The sequence below is a fragment of the Epinephelus fuscoguttatus genome, linkage group LG21 (genome assembly GCF_011397635.1).
Source record: "Epinephelus fuscoguttatus linkage group LG21, E.fuscoguttatus.final_Chr_v1".
NCBI lineage: Eukaryota > Metazoa > Chordata > Actinopteri > Perciformes > Serranidae > Epinephelus > Epinephelus fuscoguttatus.
In genome coordinates, this window is record NC_064772.1 from 1,126,210 (window position 1) to 1,148,137 (window position 21,928).

A 21,928-nucleotide genomic window follows, 5' to 3' on the forward strand; every position below is an offset into this window, starting at 1 on the left:
TTTAATGCAGTTCTGTACTGTTCTGTACTGCCCCTAGATCTATATGCTTTATTCCATCCCTTGAGCAACATCTGTACTTCCCTATTCATCCATTGATTGCCAATAGGGAACCTACATATCTGTTTGCTTTGCTTGTCAATTACTGTTGAGTAAGTGCACCATTCATTGTGAGTGTAAATGCACAGTCTTCCTCCACTAGTCTTGCTGGAGTTGTTGTGTCTATCACTACAATGTGTCCCACAGCAGCTAGCTCAATTGTCTCATCCGGCATTGATGCACTGAGCCGTGTCTCTGTTATTACTGCTACACAGCTGTCTCAAAGTTTCCCAGTGGCATGAAAATCCAGTCTCAAGTCATCCCCTTTGTTCGAAAGCAGTGGGCATTTGCAGGGTAAAGACTGGGTAGAACAAGTTTGAGAGGAGCTTTCCTCAGCGGTAAGTGAGTACCTGTTCTGCATCCCCAATTTCTAATTGTCTAATTGTCTCTCCGTCTATGGTGTCAATTTTGGCTATTAGCTTGGGTCTCACTGAAGTTGGTCTCCTCAGTAGTGCCACCTGTAGACCTCTCACTACATACATTTTCTCTGTGGTGCTCCTCTCTCCACATGAGTGTTTCTGCAGCTGACCCCAAACCAATCAGTTTCGTTCCACTAGGACCATAGAGTAGTTTTTGTGCCTTTTCTAGTTTTTCATTTCTGTGCATGATTCCTTTAAACATCTGCTCAGAAATGGCTGTACCATCGGCCCCCATATCAAGTTAGAATGTTACCTTACTGCCTCTTAAATTGATGTCAGCCATGGTTTTTCACCAGAAGCCATCTCTCTGAGACACAGTCCATCCATGTCCTCAGATACCTCATTCACTGTGCTGTTTGACCTGCAGACTGTCCTCTTTTGCCACAGTTGTGGTATTCTGCACTCTTAGCGGAGCACTGAGATGCTGAGTGAGAGGGTGATTTACCACATTTGGGTTATGCTTTGTGTTCCACTCGCTTTATTTCCTCTCACTGTCTTGCCATTGTGATAGCTTTTGTGAAGGTCTTTGTCAAGCTACATCCTCTCTGACAATGAAGAATCTTTAAGCCCCACTACTGTTCTGTCCTTCAAAAGTTTATTGTTCAGTTTTCCACACTGAAAGATCTCTGCCAGTGCGTAAAGTGCTGTAATGAACGAGTCCAATGTTTCAGTAGGCTGCTGCACTCTCTTGTTGAACTCAGCCTGTTCATAAATCACATTTTTCTTTGCAGCAAAATATTTATCAAATCATTTTCTAACTGCATCATATTGCAGGCGCTGTTGGCTCGTTAATTTGAGCCTTCTTAGCACATCATCAACCTCTTCTCCCATGCAGTAAACAACCGTATCGACTTGGTTAGCTTCAGAGGAATTGTTCAAATTACTTGCCAGTCTGAAATGCTTAAAACACCTTATCCAGTTCTCCCACTCATGTTTCTTTGAGAAGTCAAAGGGCTTTAGCGGTTTAATAGGGAAAGTCACCATCGGAGGTGCTGTATTTCCCAGCCAGTGTCCCTCCGTGTGTGCCACTGCTTTGCCCCCATGTTTTTGTCTTTTTCTGGAGACCAGGTCGCTAGCAGTGCAGACTTTCCTCCGGTCTGTCAATCAACGCAGCATTTAGCTCAGAATAGTGAAGTGCTTGTAGACAGTAAGGAGCTCTGCTCTTCTCATTTGGGGGGCTAGAGGGTTAACATCATGGAGTTGTGATGGCCTCTTCATGTCATGTGATTCTTGTTAAGTCACCTCATAGGCACCGAAGGTGTTCTCAAAAACCACGACTGGTAATTCTTACAGTCGCATAAAATAACATAAAACTGTTTGTTGCCAAGTATTATATCCAAATCTGAACTGGGGTAACCCCCCATTCACTGTAATGAACACTAACATGGCAATGACATAGTAAATGCTGTCTATAATTTTTTAAGTGTGGTACAATGTGCTACTGTTTGTTATATGATGTCTAACACTCTGGGCTTCTGGTGTAAAAGTGTTTCTAAAACTCATTTTTCACAAAACATTTCTCCAGTGAGGACTTGAAGTCATTGGGTAATCACAGATGATAGGCCATCAGTTGCTATTAATGTTTGTAAGCAAGCCTTTAGGGAAGTCTTGTTGAGGTCGGAATGTGTGGACAGTTAAATCAATCAACAACCAGACACCATAGATTACCAGAGCCATCTGGAAACATGGACAATTTCAAAGCAGCAGCCAACAAAGCCACAAAAAAGGACTAAATTACAGCGAAAAAGTTAAAGCCACTACAAGGAACTTTTAACTGGATATGCAAAAGTCTCTCATTTCTGCTGATGTCTGTGCGTGACCTACAACAGCAAATGAGACATCGGTGTGAAGATGAGCTATTTCTATACAGTGTATATCCATACTTTTAGGAAACTGTCTCCGGGTTCGCCCCAGGTTGCTTCCAGGAAGAAACGATTTACGGCACTCAGACGGCACACGTCATCTTACCTAGCTGCTTACATTTAGTGACTCTTATAAATAGTCGCTATTCGTCCTCCTCGACCCGACATCCGCGGGGAGTTAAAATAGCAGCAATCATCGGGTAAAAGTTCTGTGAAAGCACTGGACTCACCAACAGTCAGCCACGTCTCAGTCACACAGAGAAAATCCAATCATCGGGAAGTCAGGAAATCCTTCAGGATAAACGTTTTGTTCGCTAGTGATCTAGCATTTACCAGCCCAATCCTGGCAGGAGCCGGCAGGTCCACGGCGTTAGCTGTCTGGGGAGCCACACAGAGAGGCCGCAGGTTGCGCAGATTCATCCTGCGCCAGCGGGGACGAGGAGAGCAGGGGCCACGGGGCTGGAACACCTCATCCGGGCCGATGACAGGTACCAGCCAGGCGTCGACAGGGTCCAGCGAGTGCCGAGAAATAAAGAGGCGAGGCACCGCTCCATACTCAGTCCAAGAAGCCGTGGAAGTGCTCGCCAAACAGGTTTTCAGCCTTACCAGCCGACCGCTGCGCTTACGCCGGAGAGGTGGGGCTGGGGTGCGGCAGAGGTGAGCTGGGATCCCCAATTGGAGTGGGGGCAAAGTTTTCCCATCTTGTTGTTTCATTCACCCCCAAAACAAACACATGTGCGAGCCAGGTAAGCGTCTTTATGACAATACGCGCTAGAGCTCATGGGAAATGTAGGCTTCATTCCAGCAAAACACTACCGCTTTTGTCCACAGGGTCGCCAAAATCAACTCAAAATGAAAGTTCCTTGTAGGAGCTTTAAAGGAGCTGATGGGATCACATTTAACTGGAATTTTACCTTGAATAATTACATGTGACAAGTGGTTATGTTTAATAATTCTTATTAATTCTTATTAACATTGCTTTCTGCTAATATTGAGCTAATCAAACCCTACAGTATTCATGGTGAAAAACGTAGGCACCTGAATAAACTGTTAATCAAATCAAAATTTACATATATGTAATGGTGGAGAATTTCGGTGAGCATTTATTTAATAAATGCTGCCACAGAATAAATTATAAATTATGTAACATCAATATTTCCTACATATTGGTGGAGAATGCGGGCACTCGAATAAATTGCTTGTAATTGTACAGAAAACATAATTTGACTGATAGTAGTTTGGTTGCTGTGTGTTGTTTGATGTTACAGTGAGAAATCACTGCTGCATTGCTAGGGTTCCCGGGCAGAGTCAGAGATCAGCTTTAATAGTGATAGAGCTACTGAGAGCACCACGAGTGACTCTTTATTGTCTGTGAGACCGTCACTGTGAAATACCAAACGGCAGGACCAGTTTGCTGTCTGTTAGACGGTCACTGTGAAGTACCAAACGGCAGGACCAGTTTGTTGTCTGTGAGACCGTCACTGTGAAATACCAAACGGCAGGACTAGGTGTACGCGCCAGAGCGTTTGATTATTTATTTATTTATTTGTCCCAGCGACATACTCTTGTTGCTCGGTAAAAGCCGGAGGACCATCACTGTTAAGGTAATAATCCTATTGTGACTTTGCTGGAAGTTACTGTTGTTGAACTCACATATGTTTGGTGTCAGGCGAGTTCCCTGCACTAAAATGTTACTGTAATAGGCCTAAATAAGAGTTGGTCCATCCTTGTCCCACGAGACTCTGGGCTTGAGAGCAGCCACTCAACCTCCATGCTAAAGACAAGCGTAGCTAACAAGTTTCTTTGCAGCCGTTCCAGCACGGCTGGAATAACATTATCCACGTTCTAACTGCGTTTGACCCTTGCTGTTAGCTGAAACTAACATGCTGAATGATCCATTAGTATAGTTGCGACTTGCTGATCCATTATTCTGCTCTACCCTTATTCAAAGCTGTTGATCTGAATCTGTTTGCAAAACCTTCTCTGCCCATGTGGTTGATCATAAGATCAAAGGTCCTGTAACTTAAAGCGACACATACTAACACCCGCAGCCATAACCATAATAACTTTGCCAACCTAGAAGCTAGCTACAAGTCTCTATCCTTTAACGGAAGGTGTTTGTCTGAGGGCTTTGGCAAGTTAAAACACTCCTTTTTGGTGCAACTGAATACCCTAAAGCGATCGAACTGCTCCTGTCCATGGAGTTAGGTCAATATGTAATCATCTATTTCCCACTTCAAAGAAACCTTTTTAACTGGGAAAGATGTAGAATAATGAGCTTACAAACAAAGCCAAAAAGAAAAAATTTAAAATGACAAGTCCTGGCTACAAGCCCTGGAATATATGGTCCTCAATCTGAGTGAAAATTTAAAATATAAGTGACCAACTGTGACCAGATGCGAATGTAACTGGGTGGTTATTTACAGTGTATATATTGTATTTCTTTTCTGTGTCCCTCAGTCTGTTTATGTTGCAGCAGGCATGGCGATCACGGCAGGTGTGTGTCACGACCCTTACCGGCACCTGTAGTGCAGCCACGTTATTGGCTGCTAATGCGGACCTGTTCATATACCACCCTGCTGTCGTTTAGTCACCCTCTCTCCCCTGCTGAAGCAAGTGCTGGCCGGCGTGCAGCTCCGCCGAGCTGTGGTTTCCCGGCGTAGTATGTGCCGTGTGTTCGTTCTCCAGGTTGGCGTGTTGAGCCGAGGTGTGTGTGTGTGTGTGTGTGTGTGTGTGTGTGTGTGTGTGTCCCCTTCCGGTTAGCCGCCGCTGCCGCCGTTAGCTTCCAACAGCTAGATTATTGATTTGTGCAGGCTACAGCTGACCACGCAGTTTGCCTGGCGTTAGGCTGCTGTTTTGCCCTGCCTTGCCTCTTACCTCCATAGTTTGTTTTCTTTTTGTTTTGCCTGGCTCAGACAGCCGCTCTGCCACTCTGCCTTCGTTGTTTAGACGCCCTTTTTTTTTTTTTTTTTTAAAGTAGTGTATTGTAGTTCAAGACTGACCTCAGACCGTGACTCCTTAGTGGGGGGTGGGAAGTTAACACAGCATTGAGGACCTGCTAAATTTATGCATGCAGCATGTTTATTTTTGTTTTTCTTTCGTTTTGATTTGAGTTTGCAGTTGTTTTGTATATAGATATTTTGTTTGGTTTCTTTTCTTTCTTTTATTTGCGCAGTTGACCTCAAAAACAGCTAAAGTTGTTGACTCTTTCTTTCTAACTTAACTTTTGAGTCACTGGTACAGATTAATATTGTACCCTTTGGAAATAAAAAGAACTATATAACTTTTTTTAAAAAGAGAAATAACTTAATAAAGAAATTATTTTATTGTGAGTAATAAAACTTGTTAAACTTCTTACATCGTGCATGTATTCATTTATGTAACTTACCTGTGTATGGGTGATTTTTGGGAAACCCTCTGAGAAATTAAAGCGAAAAGTAGATTCTTTAGGTGCAAGTCCTAAGGTGGCGTTGTTGGTGCTAATTCTCCAGATCTGCCTCTCGCAGTTCAACTGGTATCGCCACACAAAGCAAGTGAAAAATGATCAGAATTAAAACTTACAGTTTGTAATAACAGTTTGTTAATTGCATGAAACGATGATTTTGTCCAGTCCGCAGTACTGGATTAAAGAATAAAAATGAAGGGCTAGAGCCACTTCTGACCTCCACCCAGTCAACAGCTAAAGGCTCATTTATGCTCCCTTTACGTACGAAAACGTATACATCCGTTTCAAACGATGTTACTGTCACTGCCCACATACTTCCATACGTCCTTTACGTTGGCATGGATGTTAACCAATATATCCACCAGGAGGCAGCCCAGAATGAAAAGTTTATGACAACAACAAATTCAAAAACAAACATGGCGACTGTGGAGGAGATATTGATAATGTACCTCTTGCATAAAAGACAAAAACAGAGACAGCGTTGTAGGAGGCGGTGGTCAGTGAGGCTGTTAAATACATCGCGACTGGAGGACAGAGAATTCTTTTGTCTAGTACTGCCGATGAGAGAAATTGAATTGTTATTTCTTCTCCGTGTCTCACTAGAGCTACGTATTGGGTAGTGACAGCAACACTGCCCCCACGGTTCCTGGTGGTACTGCTCCGTTTGGCCCGTATCCGTAACCTTTATGGAAACGTGCAGAAATACGGACATAATGAATGCAGAGCACGGACAGAAGGCTCCGTCTGTATCCGGATCTGTATTTAATGTTGAGCATAAATGAGCCTTTAGAGCATCCTAACTATCATGATAAGCTTGAAATACCCCTTAACCATCAGTTTCTCAGGTCTAAAGTTAGAAAGGGGGGGAAGAAAAGCATCAACCCGGCACAGGGAAATGTATGATTGTTGCCTGTCATGCTGTTTTTGCTGATCACCAGACCTGCACATCGCCCCAACGACCCGGAAGGCTGCGACAGTGCAAAGGGGGGGATATGTAGGATGATCAAGCCTGTTTATTCTGGATTCACACTAAAGGACTTTTACTCAGCATCCTGACATCAAAGGATAATTGGTGACCAACCACTGGGTCACCTTCACTCAACTGAGAAAGCTCTCAACAACCCCCCACATCACCAGATGTGGCTGGAGAGTTTACGACACGTCGTAAACTCTAGAAACAAAGAAACAGACTCAGCCACATGGCCTAAAAGGTGTTTCGTAACTTTATTATCTCACATGTTGGTGTCACGCAGGAATAAAACTCGGCACCAGGTCCCCTGTGGTGCAGACGACTATGTGTACTGTATGTTAATGTCATAACACCTTTCCCTGCAGTTGTCTTTTAAGAGGAAAGACAGAATCGTGGATTCCAGGAACCAACATGTCTTGACTGTAATTTTATGTTTCACCTTTCTCTCTATTTCAGTGCATATACATACACAAGTATATATATCTGATGTTATAACATAATCACCATGTATAACATCTAAATCTAAATTAGTAGTGTCTGTTGACCACTTACCTACTGTATAAGTTGGTAATATCCTGTTGCAGACAATGTGTGTTTGGTACCATTCAATAGCAGACAGTGCCACGTTGATAAATATTGAAGTATTAGAAATGTTCCAAGCTTCATTAACCATCTAGGAAGCAATTAAAGTAAATTAAACTTTAAACTAATCAAACGTGCAGGAGGGGAGGAGTGAAATGTCCCACCAGTGACAGTGAACTGCTCCTACTGGACATCAGCCTGAGAAGACAGCTGGCAAGGCCAATCACAGTGCAGAGGCCGGAGGCTGCCTGCCAGTCTCAACCCCTTGGAACAACTATAAGATGAGTGAGGTTAAAGAAAAGAAGAGAGAGAGAAAGGAACAAAGATCTTGAAGAAGAACTTTTGAGAAGCTGGCGGGCCATGCTGGGCTCCATCCAGCGTGACCCGCTGGGCAATTCCATGGCATCCTGCACAGAATTGAACATGCTGAAACCCAACAGAAAGAACTTTATGCCACACGGTCTGCCTAACTCCTGCGTCCTGGACCAACAAGGTCAGGACTGAAGAAAGGCAGACTCCCGCATGCCCACCCTGGGTGTGTGAAGATGACCAACATGGAGGGCCAAGATCATCCGAGCCAAGGTTGCCATGTGGGCTCAGGAACGCCCAGAAGCGCCCAAAGGCTCCAGGAGTTCGACCGAGGAGAAGAGAGGGACCAGCTGAGCGGGCTGCCCCGTGGGACAGCACTGCTTTTTCCTCTTCCCCCTCCAGAGCATCTTCTTTCTGGTCTGCTACAACTCAGGTGAAACAACATCATTTTCCTTTGCTGGGGTTTGATGCTTAGTTTAATCAGTATGGTAGGGAGCGTTAGCTAAAACTAGGATTTCCCCTAAGTTTTCAGATGTTTCCCTTTTTGCTTCCCATGCCTCTCAGTTGTTGAATGGTGCTTTTCACAGGTCCATATCAACGTTTCCTCTGATAATTATCTTACCATTGCTCATTGCTTCATCTGGTTCACTCTGGTCATTCGTTCATTCATTCATTATGCATCGCTGTATTCATTTCATTCCATTCATAGTTGCATTTACTCACTGTCTTGTTTGTTGTTAGTTGTATTGCGTCTTGGCCTTCTGTGTCAGTAGTTAGAATAAATGTTTATCTATAAAGTCATCGTCTTGTTTTTTTGTAGGATTACATTCAGTCACTTTATGGGTGCAAAGATTCTGGCTACTTGAGCTCTATTTGAATTGACAACTGATAATTAATAATTCCCCCAAAGTTCGTTAAACATTTTTGTCTGATCAACAAGAGGTGTGGTTTTATTAGTCTATGAAATTATATCGCTGGACGAATAATTAAAGTGGTTATGTTTAATGATTCTTATTAACGTCACTTTCTGCTAATATTGAGCTAATCAAACCCTACAGTATTCATGGTGAAAAACGTAGGCACCTGAATAAACTGTTAATCAAATCAAAATTTACATATATGTAATGGTGGAGAATTTCGGCGAGCATTTATTTAATAAATGCTGCCACAGAATAAATTATAAATTAAAGCTGCAAGCAGCATTTGGCAGGACCTCGCACTCGCGCCCGTTTCGGCCCCCAGCTTATGTCGTCATTGTGAATAATTTAGAAATATCAAACATATTGCCACAAACATCAGAAAATCCTTACAGAGCTGAACATTTTGATGTTTAAATGCTTTCTGTAGCTGTAGGTATGCATAAGTGGTGTTACAATATGCAAATTAGATGAGCGAATTTACTCCTATCAGATTCCTGTTCCTTTATTTTGAGGATGAGCTGAGAAAAACAACACAAAACAAAAGAAATCTACTGTGTAAATCTGTTCAAAACGTTTTTTGACTGAGATTTATGAAATCCAATATGGCCACCGCCTAGTGACATCACAATATGCAAATTAGATGAGTTAATTTACTCCCATCACAAACTTTGGGTCATGATGAATAGTTTTCTAATTTACAGTATGCCTTTATCTCTCACCACTTTCAAGCAACAGCCTTTTGAAATGTTGAAATGAAAATGGAATATTTTCCTCAATAAACTCTGGCACCTAAAGGGTTAAAATGGAGAATGTGCCCCTGTCATGTCTGCATGTAAGATATAGACACACACACACATCATGTTTGTGTGAGTTTGTGTGTGTCAGCGGTTGCCATGGTTATGAAGTAGGTGCACCTGGCAGAAGAGCAGAGAGAGACAGACAGAACACAGAGAGACCTGTTGTAGTGGAGATTTAACTCCTCGAACAAGTTCTTCCCATTCCCAAACCGTTGGTCCAATCATGAAAATAATGTGATGATGAGAGAGATAAAGTTATACAGAAGATCTGTTTAGTAGCAGTTGAGGTGGCATGTGTGCATCTTTAAAACTGATAAAATAAACGGTGCAGGAGGAGATGTGTTTTTTTAAGAGCACGTTTGAGGCGAAATCTTACTTTGAAAGGTCAAGTAGCTCACTTTCTGTTGGAATCAGGTCATGGGTGTCAACGCGTGATTTGTAAGTCAAACACACCAGTTTTGGTTTGATCTTGATACGACATTCCGACGGGCTGCAGTGGCCAGGTTAGTGCACCTATGTGGCGCTAGAGAGCCCATTTTGGCACTTTAGGGGTTAATAATGTGTATTTGCTGTTTGAAATGAAGATTCTGCTGCTGTAATCTGTCCTTTAAAGATTGGGAGACACACAGGCTGTGTTCGGAACCGCATACTACATACTGCCATACTACATACTACATACTCAATCTACAGACAGTATGCAGACCGTTTACACTGTAGCATACTACATGATAACCCACAATGCATTCCGCTCCTGCCCGGACTGAAATCAGCCAGCCTTCAGCTGATTTCACTTAAGCTCTAAACTCTGTAAATATATAACTTTAGCAACATTTGAAACATTTTTAGGCGAGAAAGTAGCCGTTTAGATCCACAACGTGTTGAAAACATGACCAAATAACAGCTAATTACAATTCTGTTCGGACGATTTCGGAGATTTCGGCGCTACTCAAGCTAGCCGCAGTGAGCAACGCACTTCCGGTTATTTTCACAAAATAAAACACCCGTTGCCCTTTCTTATACAGAAAACCATAACGATAAAATTTGTGCTTTTACTTTGAAAACGGGAGGTGAACCTACCCTTGATGTAGCTAGCTTGAAACCGCCGTTTTGACCGATCTCGTCCCGTTAACGGAATTTGACCGTACAAAATGCCTCACCGGAGAGTCCTCTCAGCTCTGAGACGAAGATCGGCCCGCCGTCTTCGGTACAGAATGATGCTCGCAATCGACCTGGGATTGTTCGCAGATGTAAGTTTCTTTTTTAATCAACTATAAATCTAATCATAATATACAACGCAATATAACATACCTCACAGCCTGAAAATTGGAGGGAAAAATGTACATCAGTGAACAACAAAGTCGTTGTGAATTGAATGATTTCATTAAGTTTAATAAGTTATAATATACAGTAGTAATACATATGAATAAATAAATAAATAAATAATCTCATTCAAAAATGTTCAAAGTTCAATGTTCAATGTTCAAAAATACTTATTTCATATATAATTAAGTAATTTTCCTTAAAAATCATATTGTTCATTCATATTATAATCTATTACAGGTGGCGTCAAGAGGGCCATACTGCAGGGTGAATCCCAATGTTCCTCTGTTGCACCTCTATTTTAATGGTGGTGACACCAGTAAGGATTTCCGTGTGTCCCGAGAGTCCCTGGAGAGCCTCATCCAGCTTGTGGCAGACAAGGACCATGGCTGGGAAAAGTCCTTTGAGGTCCTGGTTTTTGTGTACTGGTTGGCCTGTGGAACGTCCTACCGGGTTGTGTCAGAGGCATTTGACATCCCCCGCACCACATGCCATGACATGATTCACCAGGTCAGCAAGGTCATCCGGGGGGTATTCAGGAGGCTCATCCACTTCCCTGACATGGAGGAGCTGGAGGAGATTGGTGCAGGATTCCAGCAGCTATCTGGTTGTCCGGCTTTCTGCAGAGTGGCAGGAAGCATTGATGGGTGCCATGTCCGCATTGTCCCACCCGGGCAGTTTGCAGGGGACTACTTCAACAGGAAGCTGTTCCACTCCATCCAGTTCCAGGCAATCTGCGACCACAAGGGTCGTTTCCTGGATGTGGTGGTGGGCTTCCCTGGCTGTGTGCATGATGCCAGGGTCCTGAGGAGCAGCCCCTTCTACGTGCACCAGCTGTACCCACCTCCTGGATGGTATCTGATCGGGGATGGAGGATACCCATGCTTGGCTGAGCCGATTCGCCTGTTGACACCCTTCAGGGAGCCTGTCCTCAATGCGGTGGAGGGCAGGTACAACACCAGGCTGTCCAGGGCACGGTGTGTGGTGGAGAGGGCATTTGGAGTCCTCAAGACCAGGTGGCGCTCCATATTCCTCAAGGCACTGGAGGTGAAGGTGGAGTTTGTGCCAGAGGTCATCACTGCCTGCCTTTGCCTCCACAACCTCTGCATCAGCAATCAGACATTTTGGAGCCTGAGCCTGTGGAAGAGGAAGAGGAAGATGGTGGTGATGGTGATGGTGATGGCGATGGAGGGGAAGGCCACGAGCCTGTTCAGCGGTCTGGGGACACTCTCAGGAACAGGCTTGCAGCTGCAGTGTCTGCGCCGAGAGACCGGGTCCCAGTTCTGCAAGAACATGACTATTGTTAAATTGTATTATACACAGGGAGTTCTGTTTCTATAAAATGTTTAAAGAAGTTCATGTTATTGTTTCATTCAACCCTGTTGTAAATAGTTCGTGCCTCTTAGAAATCCAACCCCACGTCCAAGTCGTAAGAGGTGGAAACAGGTAAAGTACAGGATTGCTAGGCAGGGCAAGTATGGTGGGTGGTTCACTCACCCTGGCCGATACAGTAACCAAGAAGGCCTGTCTGGATCTACCTGGAAACACGCTGGCTAACGGGGCTCTGGTAAATGTGCAATAAAACATTTTTTCCTTTTGGTGAATATACTGTAAATAACACAACTATTGTATTTCTATCTGTCAAATCTTCTACATCTATATAAATGTTAATATTTGGGTTTGTGCTTTTCTTATTCCATAAATATTGTGTTTTTATTATCATTAATTTCCTTAGTCTCTCTCAGCATTGTAAATGCTGCTATAATTGCAATTTCCCCAGTGTGGAATAAAGTACTCTTATTATTATTATTAACATCAGGGGGACCAATCGCCTACACAATAGAAAACATATTGGTTTTATGAATGTATTCCAGTGAAATTCCTATGGTCGAGAAACTTAAGACACGGTAGCAACTGTTTAATACCACAATCATAGAAATAAAATACTTTTCTATCTATATTTAACTGTCGCTTCATCTTTTTGGTGCTCCTTTTTAATGTCATCCCCTTGGATCTTCTTAGATCTAATTACTATTTAATACCATAGACACCTGAGCACATACCTCATGTTTCGCCATTAATCTGTCTGTTAAGGTTCTTATTCATCCAGGTCATGGCTATCCAAAGCTGTCACTGCTCGCTCTGCTCCAACTTCCACATCCCCATACTGTTTCTAATTTTCTGGAAGATGTGAATGTAATACTGGCACTGTAAAATATGATGTGCTTCCTGTGCTATGATCAAATCTCATCTTTTCTGCTCCTATTTCATTCAAGGGAATCAGAGAAACAATTATGTAAAGCTAAGTTTGGTTTGTGGGGTGATCACCCTACTATTTCTGTCTGCACTAGTCATTTTCTTTTCACTGTCACTCATATCTTGTACACATTAGTCTATAAAATAACAACAGACATACACTGACACTTGAAACTTTCTCTCCCTAAACGTTTAATTACATTGAAAAAAAAAAGAACTCATTTCTTCTCCATGAACTTCTCCAGCAATGCCATCAGCTTTTCCTCCCTCATCCGACTCTCTCTCTCTCGCTCCTCTCTCTCGACGCTCCTCCCTCATCCTTGCATCCATCCATTCTCTCCACTCCCTTTCTCTCCTCTCCATGCTCCGTCTGTCCTCCTCTCTTCTTTCCCTCTCAACTCTCTCTTCTCTCTCCTGCACCTCTCTCTCTCTCCTTTCAGCCCTCTCCTCCGCACGTTCCTCCCTTTCATCAAGCTCCCGGAGGAAAGTGACCCAAATGTCACGTTTCCCCCGGGAGACACCTGATGCTGACTCTTGGGAGGGAGGGGAGGGAGGAGAGGCCACTGCTGCAGGCGGTGCCACAGATGAGGTGATGAGGACAGGGGGGGTTATTGACGGCCTGTTTCCCAACACCTCATCCATGGCACCAAACCACTTCCAATTGGCGGCAGTGGCCTCTCCCCCCTCCGTGCTCACGCCCGTGCGGGGAGCCTTCAGTTCCTACAAAACACATACAACGTGCACAACACACACACATGCTCATAGTTCTGATAATCATTCAAAAGCTTAACTTTTCAGCACTAGTCAAATACTCATCACCATCGTGTTTGTCTAAGTTGTTTACATTGACACTGTAGTGCTTTTATTATTCAACTCACTTTGTATTTCTGCTTCAGGTTCTCCCACTTATTTTTAACGAAGGCAGCCTCCACCTTTCCCTCCAGTGTGTGGTCCTTGATGAAAGTTCTGCACAGGCATAATATTGAGGATACACATTTGTTGGCTTTACACAGCATCATAACAACATCCTCTGCCCTTAGACCATCGTATCCACTGAGGAAAAACTCCCCATAAAACTCTTAATGGGGAAGAATCCCTCACCCAGGACGGGCTATTTTAAGATATATTATGCTCATTCTAAGGAAATAAATATCTTACTCAAAACCTTTCACGGCAGCATTGCGCCTCCCGGTGAAGAGGGCCTCGTTCACCCCCCCCTCCACCTGATGAGGCGCTCAGTGTCTTCATCGGTCCCTTGAAAAAACAAACACACCAATAACGTTGAGATATGTGACCTAACTTCAGATTTAGCTTCAACGTTAACCAGTTCAGTGTTTCCTCTAGGATTTTTTTCACCTGGAGCTGGACTTCTCCGGTAAGCTGTTATCATGCGCCGCCGTATTTGACAAGAATACATATTCCTGTCCGTGTGACCGCCGCCGCTTTCTGCTGCTGGTTGAAATCTGTACTCTCGCACAGCGTGCTGAATGATTTATTTTGCCCGCACACAACTATTTTTAGTTGCAAATGCGAGTGCGGTGACGGGGTAAAATATGGCCACACTGCCGACATTTTACTCCGTCACCGTACGCTGTGTGATTGCCTTATCAAACCACGCCGCTATTTTTCGGCCTTGCTTTTCACTTATTCTACCGAATACCGAATGTGTGGTTTTTTGCAATATTCGGCCGAATATAAAGTTTTGTAGGAGCAGCAGCAGCGGCATGAATGTAGCGGAAACACTGCAGTTAATAGGTATTTTTTTTGATCAATCACAAGTCCTCATTCCTAGCAAACTGTAGCCTATTATATTAGCTGATAACGCTGATAACGCAGTTTCTACTGCAGCTGATGGACAAGTTATACGTCTTCATCTGATATGTCTAAATATTACTCAACCACATACAAGCCGTCACGTTGCTAAAATAATTCACAATTTACTCACATTTGTATGGTTGTGGCTGTGGCGTGTCCACTTTCCGACCAACTTCTTGTTTGTCCTGTTCGCGGCAAGGAAGTGACAATCGATGATGTCACGTTACGTTGCATCTTGGGTAATTTGAGTGTGAGTAGTATTGTCATGATGTATACTCAACATTTCTGGCGAATCTAGTATGCATCCGCATACTCAAAATCGCATACTGTGCAGTGTAAACACACTGCATACTCAAAGAGTTAGTATGAGTAGTAGGTAAGTATGCGGTTCCGAACACAGCCACATACAGAGAGAGCTGTGGCTGTGTCTGTGTGTGCAGCCGTTGTCATGGCGATTAATGACTTGTCTGCACCTGTGGCAGACACAGACAGCTCAGGAGAGCAGATCACCAAAGGCTGTTTATAATGGGTTTTAACTCCTCAAACAAGTGCATTTCAACATATCTGCGAGCAGGACAAATTTTCCTACGTTTTGTGGTATAAATTGTGTCTGTACAGTGAAAATTGTGGCCATGGCAGCGAGTTAAAGACAAAAGTTTTAGACAATTTTTAGAGCCCTCTCCACTCTAGCTCACAGCATTCCATGCAATACACACCCATTGTAAAGTGAGAATTTCTCCACTTTTGCTCATGGTACTTTGAGAGGCACCGATGAAAAACGATAAAAGATATGAAAAAGATGAAAACATGAGTGAATAGATGAGACCTGTGGCAACATTTGAGAGTTGGAATGGAGTCTGTAGCACAAAGTATGGAGACGCTGTAAATGCTAGAAAAAGCCCGAAGATTGGTCTCTTTCTCCCCCCTGCTGCCATTCATTTCCTATGGGACAGCTTTGGAAGATCGTCAGGACGTTTTTCTGACATCTCACCTTATGGAGGCCACAAAATCCAAACGAAGCGAGTAATGAAAAAGTTACGCACAACTTTTGATTAGAAGGAGTTGATCTGTAATCTGTGCAAGTTTGAAGTCGATAGGATAAACGCTGTATGAGAAGATGATTTTTTTAGGAAAGGCAGTTTTAAGGCAAAATCTTACTTTGAAAGGGCAAATACGTCACTTCCTGTTGGATTTAGGTCAGGGGTGTCAGCGCGTGATTTTTAGGTCTTGATGAGACGAACACGCCACTTTTGGTTTCATGTTTCTACGACGTTCCTACAGGCCGTGGCGGCCATTTTTGTGTGCCTAGGTGGCGCTAGAGAGCCCATTTTGGCACTTTAGGGGTTAATGTCACCATTTTATATAATTTTTCACCGGTTCTGATGTGCGTGCCAATTTTGGTGAGTTTTTGAGCATGTTTAGGGGGTCAAATTCCAGTTCAAAGAGGCGGCGGAAGAAAGAATAAAGAATAAAGAATAATAATAATAATAATAATAATAATAATAATAAACACAGCAAAAACAATAGTGTCCTCGCCTTCGGCGAGGACTGGTCAGTGAGAAAAAATGCGGCAAAAACTATAGGGAGGGTCCTCGCCTTTGGCGAGGACTTCTTTGTGAGTAGTCCACTACTGTTGGGCCCGGTCACTTATAAACGCACGCAGCAAAAACAAGAGGGTCCTCGCCTTTGGCGAGGACTGCTCCTTGAGCAGTCCTCTGCCTCTAGGCTCGGTCCCTAATAATAATAATAAACGGAGCAAAAACAATGCTCTGTGAGCAGTCCTCTGCCTTAGGGCTCGGTCCCTAATTATGTAACATCAATATTTCCTACATTGTTTTAGGAAGTGTGGACAGATGCAAACTCACTTGAAATGCTCTTAAGAATGCATGGTCATGGCATAGTCAGAGAGACTTTTGTTTAGATCATCTACAAAATTTTGTGAGAACTGCAAACTGTTTTTAACGCCTTGTAGATCTTTCATTATATTGACCATCCTTTGGTTAGTGGAGTTCATAAATAATAGGAGTGAGAATCACCAGCGGATCCACGGTACAAAATTATTACGATACTTAAGTCACAATGCAATATTATTGCAATTTTTTAAATATGTTGCGATATGCTGAGTGTTGTGATAAAATACAGTACAGGCCAAAAGTTTGGACACACCTTCTCATTCAATGCGTTTTCTTTATTTTCATGACTATTTACATTGTAGATTCTCACTGAAGGCATCAAAACTATGAATGAACATATGTGGAGTTATGTACTTAACAAAAAAAGGTGAAATAACTGAAAACATGTTTTATATTCTAGTTTCTTCAAAATAGCCACCCTTTGCTCTGATTACTGCTTTGCACACTCTTGGCATTCTCTCGATGAGCTTCAAGAGGTAGTCACCTGAAATGGTTTTCCAACAGTCTTGAAGGAGTTCCCAGAGGTGTTTAGCACTTGTTGGCCCCTTTGCCTTCACTCTGCGGTCCAGCTCACCCCAAACCATCTCGATTGGGTTCAGGTCCGGTGACTGTGGAGGCCAGGTCATCTGCCGCAGCACTCCATCACTCTCCTTCTTGGTCAAATAGCCCTTACACAGCCTGGAGGTGTGTTTGGGGTCATTGTCCTGTTGAAAATAAATGATCGTCCAACTAAGCAAAACCGGATGGGATGGCATGTCGCTGCAGGATGCTGTGGTAGCCATGCTGGTTCAGTGTGCCTTCAATTTTGAATAAATCCCCAACAGTGTCACCAGCAAAACACCCCACACCATCACACCTCCTCCTCCATGCTTCACAGTGGGAACCAGGCATGTGGAATCCATCCGTTCACCTTTTCTGCGTCTCACAAAGACACGGCAGTTGGAACCAAAGATCTCAAATTTGGACTCATCAGACCAAAGCACAGATTTCCACTGGTCTAATGTCCATTCCTTGTGTTTCTTGGCCCAAACAAATCTCTTCTGCTTGTTGCCTCTCCTTAGCAGTGGTTTCCGAGCAGCTATTTGACCATGAAGGCCTGATTCGCGCAGTCTCCTCTTAACAGTTGTTTTAGAGATGGGTCTGCTGCTAGAACTCTGTGTGGCATTCATCTGGTCTCTGATCTGAGCTGCTGTTAACTTGCGATTTCTGAGGCTGGTGACTCGGATGAACTTATCCTCAGAAGCAGAGGTGACTCTTGGTCTTCCTTTCCTGGGTCGGTCCTCATGTGTGCCAGTTTCGTTTTAGCGCTTGATGGTTTTGCGACTCCACTTGGGGACACATTTAAAGTTTTTGCAATTTTCCGGACTGACTGACCTTCATTTCTTAAAGTAATGATGGCCACTCGTTTTTCTTTAGTTAGCTGATTGGTTCTTGCCATAATATGAATTTTAACAGTTGTCCAATAGGGCTGTCGGCTGTGTATTAACCTGACTTCTGCACAACACAACTGATGGTCCCAACCCCATTGATAAAGCAAGAAATTCCACTAATTAACCCTGATAAGGCACACCTGTGAAGTGGAAACCATTTCAGGTGACTACCTCTTGAAGCTCATTGAGAGAATGCCAAGAGTGTGCAAAGCAGTAATCAGAGCAAAGGGTGGCTATTTTGAAGAAACTAGAATATAAAACATGTTTTCAGTTATTTCACCTTTTTTTGTTAAGTACATAACTCCACATGTGTTCATTCATAGTTTTGATGCCTTTAGTGAGAATCTACAATGTAAATAGTCATGAAAATAAAGAAAACGCATTGAATGAGAAGGTGTGTCCAAACTTTTGGCCTGTACTGTATATTGCGATATATTGCGATTTATTACCTTTTTTCAACTCTAGATTATGTCCCCAAAGGAAAACTTTGTCAACATCCGTTTTATCTATTAAGTAAGAAAGTTTTCAGTCTCTTCATCTCACTTCAGCCTTTTTTGCAGCAGCAGCAGCAGCAGCACAATGTATCTAGTGGACTGAAAAAGCAATTGATTATATTATTCTAGCAGGCTACCCAAAGTTTAAGTTTGTATTTGTAATAATAATAATTTATATAATAAAAAAAAATCAATACATAGCACTGTGTGACAATATGATATTACCACACAAAAATATCATGATACTATGCTGTGTCAATTTTTTTCCCCCCACCCCTAATAAATAATTGAACAAAGTTCTTGAACTTTCTTTCCTGTTGCTCAATCAAGTCTTTGAAAAATGATTTCTGCTGACCAAGTAACTCATGGATCACAGACAATGAATGTTGGCTTATTTTTGGCCCCATGGCAGATAAAGGAAACCTCTGTCCCTAGATGCCAAGTTAAGAATGAAACAGTAAAAATGAAGCAGTAAAAATTTAAGGCTGATGCAATTTAGTGTTCTGGTGCATGTTGGCCTGGAGAGAGGAGAATCACATCAATCTGAATGCCATCCATGACTTTTAATAGTATGATAGCAGGTCTTTCCAAGTCAAATCAGTAGTTTTGAAAGTTAGCAAAAAATCAGCAGGGTAGTGTTGTCTTTTACACTTGCCGGAGGTCTAGGTCTATGTTTGTGAAACTGGCCCCAGAAGTGTTCAAAAGACTGTTGCTTTTAAACAACAGGACATGATTTAAATACAGTAACAGTCCTGCAAACTCAAACAGAATATAGAGGTGAAGGTTCAGGAACCAGACCTCTGTGAGGCAATCTGAGGAATAAAATTGCTGTCTTTTTGGAGAGTTCAGGTACTACACTGATGCATTTAAAACTGCAGCAACTAAAAACACAAGGGATGATCTCAGTTTGTATTACTGGCCAAGCAGCCAACCATGGTCCATGCTATGTATACAAATAGCCCAGTTGCTCAGTTGGTAAAAGAAAAAGAAAAGAAAAAGAAAGAACCATCTAGAAACATTTCAGGGGCCATATTCACAAACATTTTGAGAACATGCTCAGAGAGCTCCTAACTTAGCCTAAAAACTTTTAGAAATGAGTCGCTTAGGAGTGATTTAGGAAAGTTCTCAGAGCAACTCAGAGCAAGGACGGAATAGAAACCTTTACCTTGGTGAGGAGATGTGGTTGACCCTGTTGCTAGGTATGATACATTCTGTTAACAGATGTGATTGATTGTCACGGACATGCCCCTTTGTGAGCCTGCAAGGTGTGGACGTCCAGTAGAAATGAAATGAACTGCTGACTGTGAAAGTGTTGTCATTGTTAGTGTGATCACTCTGCTGATGGAAGGTTGAGGCAGACCCAAGTCATCACTGCTGCACTGTTTCATTTTTCCAGTTTTCCAATATCTTGTGGATCCAAATATCTGGTGTTATTGCATTAGATGAGAAATGTTTGTGTATCCCTAATGACATCACCCACACATATTACCCCTGCACAATTTAGTCTATAGCATTTCATTTACTCACTGTCGTCTCACTATTAGAGGCAAAATTCATGACCTCTTGTCCTCAGATAGTACCTATCTGCACTCAAACACAGCTGTAAGACCTAATATATATTTAGATAGCTTCTCCCTGATTTCTCTTCAACAATTGACTGCAGTGATTTCTTCATCTAAATCATCAACGTCTCTTAGACCCCATCCCAACTAGGCTACTTAAGGAAGTCTTACCTTTAGTTAACACTCACTTACTAGACATGATCAATATATCTTAATTAACAGGCTATGTACCACAGTCCTTTAAGGTAGCTGTAATTAAACCTCTTCTAAAAAAGCCCACCCTGGATCCAGAGGTGTTAGCCAACTATAGACCCATATCTAATCTTCCCTTTCTGTCAGAGATCTTTGAGAAAGTAGTCGCAGACCAGCTGTGTGATTTTCTCCATGATAATAATTTATTTGAGGAACTTCAGTCAGGATTTTGAGTGCATCAGAGAGACAGCACTAGTTAAAATTACAAATGCTCTTCTGATTGCTTCAGCAAAAGGATTCGTCTCTGTACGTGTTTTATTAGATCTTAGTGCGGCATTTGACACAATTGACCATCAAATTCTGCTACAGAGACTGGAACATTTAAGTGGCCTAAAAGGTTCTGCACTAAGCTGGTTTAAATGTTATTTATCTGATCGTTTTCAGTTTGTTCATGTTCATGATGAATCATCTCTAAATACTAAAGTTTGTTTTGGAGTTCCACAAGGTTCTGTGCTTGGACAAATCCTATTCACTCCGTACATGCTTCCCTTAGGCAACATCATTAGAAATCACTCTGTAAATTTCCATTGCTATGCGGATGATACATAATTGTATTTATCGATGCAGCCAGAAGATACTAATCAATTAACTAAACTTCAAAATTGCCCTAAAGACATAAAAACCTGGATGAGCACCAATTTCCTGATGTTAAATTCAGACAAAACTGAAGTTATTGTTCTTGGCCCCAAACAACTCAGAGACTCTTTATCTGATGACATAGTTTCTCTAGATGGCATTGCTCTGGCCTCTAGCACTACCGTAAGAAACCCTGGAGTAATATTTGATCAAGATTTGTCTTTTAACTCCCATTTAAAACAAACCTCACGGACTGCATTTTTGATCTGCGTAATATTGCAAAAATTAGGCCTATCCTGACCCGAAAAGATGCAGAAAAATTGGTCCACGCTTTTGTTATCTCTAGGCTGGATTACTGTAATTCTCTATTAACAGGTAGCTCTAATAAGTTTTTAAAAGCTCTCCAGCTAATTCAGAACACAGTGGCACATGTACTAACAGGAACTAAGAGGTGAGAACACATTGCTCCTTTTTTAGCTTCTCTGCACTGGCTCCCTGTAAAATCCAGAATTGAATTTAAAATCCTACTGTTAACTTATAAATCTCTAAATGGTCAGGTTCCCTCATATCTTAGAGAGCTCATAGTACCATATTATCCCACCAGAACACTGTACTCTGAGAACGCAGGGTTACTTGTGGTCCCTAAAGTCTCCAAAAGTAGATCAGGAGCCAGAGCCTTCAGCTATCAGGCTCCTCTCCTGTGGAATCATCTTCCTGTTGTGGTCTAGGAGGCAGACACCGTCTCCACATTTAAGACTAGACTTAAAGGTAGGGTCTGGAGGATTTTTCAGTTGCTGTTTGTAAACACACATTCAAATTTGGCCCCTCCAATCAGGCTCAACTCTCCCGGGTGTACGGAGTCCGGAGGTACGGAAGAAGGCTTCACAGAGGAGGTTCAGGCAAGGCTCGC

General features: G+C 42.6%; 1 protein-coding gene across 1 annotated transcript; it reads left to right on the top strand.

The window, feature by feature from the left end:
* The first annotated feature begins 10,203 nt into the window (after positions 1 to 10,203).
* On the top strand, positions 10,204 to 12,061 carry LOC125882262 (putative nuclease HARBI1). The gene is made up of 2 exons (XM_049566047.1): positions 10,204 to 10,647; positions 10,961 to 12,061. The coding sequence occupies exons 1-2, from the start codon at positions 10,549 to 10,551 to the stop codon at positions 12,059 to 12,061; spliced, it is 1,200 nt and encodes a 399-aa protein (XP_049422004.1). The 5' UTR covers positions 10,204 to 10,548.
* The last annotated feature ends 9,867 nt before the right edge of the window (positions 12,062 to 21,928 follow it).

What these genes read in the sequence shown, in the direction of transcription:
- LOC125882262 (XM_049566047.1), top strand. Translation starts at nt 10,549, where the DNA reads ATGCCTCACCGGAGAGTCCTCTCAGCTCTGAGACGAAGATCGGCCCGC. An exon ending in ACCTGGGATTGTTCGCAGAT is followed by an intron (nt 10,648 to 10,960) that starts GTAAGTTTCTTT and finishes AATCTATTACAG; the next exon opens with GTGGCGTCAAGAGGGCCATA.